At 51.9% G+C, this 3,294-nt stretch overlaps 1 protein-coding gene across 1 annotated transcript in view; it reads right to left on the bottom strand.

The window, feature by feature from the left end:
- Window positions 1-3,294, bottom strand: part of LOC108507719 (myosin-4-like) — a 127,225-nt gene that overhangs the window by 109,874 nt on the left and 14,057 nt on the right. The window contains 11 exon segments of the mRNA XM_017835937.1: window positions 42-212; window positions 305-430; window positions 640-843; window positions 939-1,247; window positions 1,387-1,511; window positions 1,675-1,840; window positions 1,927-2,018; window positions 2,020-2,146; window positions 2,617-2,735; window positions 2,914-3,040; window positions 3,193-3,294. Coding sequence (XP_017691426.1) covers window positions 42-212; window positions 305-430; window positions 640-843; window positions 939-1,247; window positions 1,387-1,511; window positions 1,675-1,840; window positions 1,927-2,018; window positions 2,020-2,146; window positions 2,617-2,735; window positions 2,914-3,040; window positions 3,193-3,294 — 1,668 coding nt within the window.

Raw genomic sequence — 3,294 nt, 5'->3', positions numbered from 1 at the left:
AAGAGATGGGGTCACTCATGCACCAACACAGCCCTACTCACCCTGGCCTCCAGCTTCTGGATTTGCTTCTTGCCTCCCTTCAGGGCCAACTGCTCGGCCTCTTCCAGACGAAGCTGCAGATCCTTCACCGTCTGGTCCAGGTTCTTCTTCATCCTCTCCAGGTGGGCACTGGTGTCCTGCTCCTTCTTCAGTTCTTCTGCCATCATGGCCGCCTGAGCAGAGCAAAAGGTCAAAGCCCTTGTGGGGCTGGAGACATTTTGGGGAGAATACATCACCATCAGCAATGAAAGGAGCCCCGACTCACATCTGTGATGGCCTTCTTGGCCTTCTCTTCAGCATTGCGGGCCTCCTGGATCGTATCCTCCATTTCGCTCTGAATCTGAGAAATGTCTGTCTCCAGCTTCTTCTTGGTGTTGATCAAGCTGGTGTTCTGTGCAACAGGAAAGACAGGAATGGTGCTGTCAGTCCAAATGCCTGCACACCAAGGCCTGAAAGTGCAAGTAGAGTTTAGGAAAATTTTTAATGCAAGAGACTTGCACATTTCATCAAGTGTTTACACAGTAATCACTTACAAGGTGCAGGACAATCTCCCTCTTTTTTATCCCTTGTGGATGGGATTAATTTCCAGCAATGCCTGACCTGGGTGTGGAGGAGCTGTGCACGTTCAGTGGCATCCAGGAGCTCCTGCTCAGCCAGTTTCCTCGACCGCTCCGTCTGCTCCAGGGCTGCCCGTAGCTCCTCAACTTCAGCCTGCAGCAGGTTTGCTCTGCGCTCCACCATGGCCACCTGCTCCTTCAGGTCATCCTGGGTCCTGAGAGCATCGTCCAAGTGTAGCTGGGTGTCCTGTAAGAGAGACAAGAGGAATTACAAGGCATCAGTGTGTGCTTGAGTGCCAAAAATATCAGGGGTCTCTCTATCTGTAGTTTTGCTAAACAGACCTTGAGCACAGCCTGCGTGTTTCTCAGGTTCTTTTGTGCCTCGGCAGCCTGGCGGTTGGCATGGCTGAGCTGGATCTCCATTTCATTCAGGTCTCCCTCCATCTTCTTCTTCAGCCTCAGGGCTTCATTCCTGCTCCTGATCTCAGCATCCAGGGTGCTTTGCATGGAGTCTACAACTCGGAGGTGGTTCCTCTTCAGCTGGTCAATCTCCTCATCTTTCTCTGCTATCTTCCTGTCAATCTCAGACTTCACCTGGTTGAGCTCCAGCTGCAGGCGCAGGATCTTCCCCTCTTCGTGTTCCAGAGAGGCCTGGATATGCATCAGGAACAGTGACTTAGACAACCACTTACTTTCTAAGCAATCTTTAACGGGGGTCTTAATGAAACCTAGGCTTCCTTTTCTGCCACATCTCCAAAACATTTACAGTAATTTTTAGTAGTGTATGTACCTCAGCTTCCTCCAGGGAGGCTTGCAGTTCAGATTTCTCCTGCTCAACTTGCTTCTTGACTTTCTCCAGCTCATGAATTGCCTTTCCTCCCTCCGCAATCTGCTCCGTGAGGTCGGAAATCTCCTCTGTGGGAACAAAGACCAATGGCTTGCTCAGGCCCAGAGCAGAATGGGAAGGGCCCTGTCCCACCAGGGTGACAGGCATCTTTGCAGAGCTGCAGGCACAGACCCCGCAGCAATGCTCAGCTGGTGAGAAAGCCCATCCCGGAGCAGAGGGCCAGGGACTTACGCTGCAAGTTCTTGTTCTCCCGCTTCATTGTTTCCAGGTGGTCCAAGGACTCCTCATAGGCATTCTTCATCTTAAACAGCTCCGTGCTGAGGGAGCGAGACTCCTTCTGGGAGGCCTCCAGCTCAGCCTGCGTTTCCTCATACTTCTGCTTCCATTCTGCCAGGATCTGAAGGGAAACGGGGCGTGAGTAGGGATGTGGCCATCCCGGGGGGAGGCTCTGCCCAGGAGTCCCAGGGCTGGAGCCCAAAAGACCTTGTCAAAGTTCTTCTGCTTCTTGTCCAGAGCAGCGCAGGCAGCATTGGATCGCTCCACATCAATCATCAGGTCCTCCACTTCATTCTGCAGCNCTGTTGGCCTTGGACAGGGCGCGCTGCAGCTCCCCCTTGGCTTCCTGCTCCTCCTCATATTGTTCCCGGAGCAAGTCACAGTCGTGGCGAGCGGACTGCAGGGCGTGGGCCAGGGCGTTCTTGGCCTGTGGGGACATGGGGGTGGGTAACTCCAACACTTATCTTGAGATGCTGCTTGACACCGAAATTGGCAGTGAAATTAGAATGAACCTCTAATTAGGCAAATAGAGAGCTGGCATCTGATGGAGCCCTTACTGATGTGTCTGGAGGATCAGGACATGTTAGTGACAGGTGCTCTGGGGACAGTAATCAGCTGTTTGTGTAAATGTTTTGACATGTGTGGCTGAATCCTGTCTTAGAGAGGATCATCAGAATGGCAAGAAAGCCTTGTGGAGGCCTTCCTCCAGCATCTAAAGCATCACACATCCTTCCCTCTCCAGCTCACGAGTAGAAGTTTGTGTACTATTGGTGTTCCCTCCAGTCCTACAGGTGTTTGGGGAAAGAACATGGAACCTGTCTTGGGTCAGACTATAGGATTCTCCAGATCCTATATCCAGGGGTGATCCAGGCTGTGGACACTAGGGTGCTTCCATACCTTGATTTCTTCCTCTAGATGCCTCTTGAGTTCCTCAATCTGTTGGGTAAATCCTTGCTTGCCCCTAGACAGCTGAGAAATCAGAGCATCTTTTTCCTCCACCTGGCGGGAATATTCACCTGGGAAGGGTAAAGGGAAAAAAGGGAACCAGACTATTAATCCTATGACCCTTTCTGCCTGTAAAGCCATGTAACCAGAAGTGGCCTGAGAGGTTATACCAGTTGTCACGTTGCACCCAAAGGTGTGCTCATGGCGTGCGGGTCCTCCCACTGCACTTGAGGAATGAGGATGTCTCACCTGACTCTGTCTGCAGACGAGCTCTTTGAGTATTGAGGTCATTGATCATGCGCTGATTCTGCTCCTCCTTCGTTTTTAACTCACTCAGCTGATCTTCCAGTGTGCGACACATCTTCTCCAGGTTTGCCTAGGGAGCAAACACAGGGAAGGGAAGGAGATGAACGCCTGCACTCTGCCTCATTCTCACAGCAGGGATATTGTCTGTGGGAATGTGACTGGTAGATGCAGCCTTTGTGCCACACCTTGGCCCTGCGAGCATGTTCTACTGCAATTCCATACCTTGGCTTTGGAGACAGACTCCATGTTACTGGCCAAGTCATCAATCTCCATCTTGAGCTCGCTCTTCTCCTTCTCCAGCTTCTGCTTGACGCGCTGCAGGTT

This window comes from Lepidothrix coronata, unplaced genomic scaffold (assembly GCF_001604755.1).
Source record: "Lepidothrix coronata isolate B3197 unplaced genomic scaffold, Lepidothrix_coronata-1.0 Scaffold267, whole genome shotgun sequence".
Lineage (NCBI taxonomy): Eukaryota > Metazoa > Chordata > Aves > Passeriformes > Pipridae > Lepidothrix > Lepidothrix coronata.
This window is presented reverse-complemented; position numbering and strand designations above follow the sequence as displayed.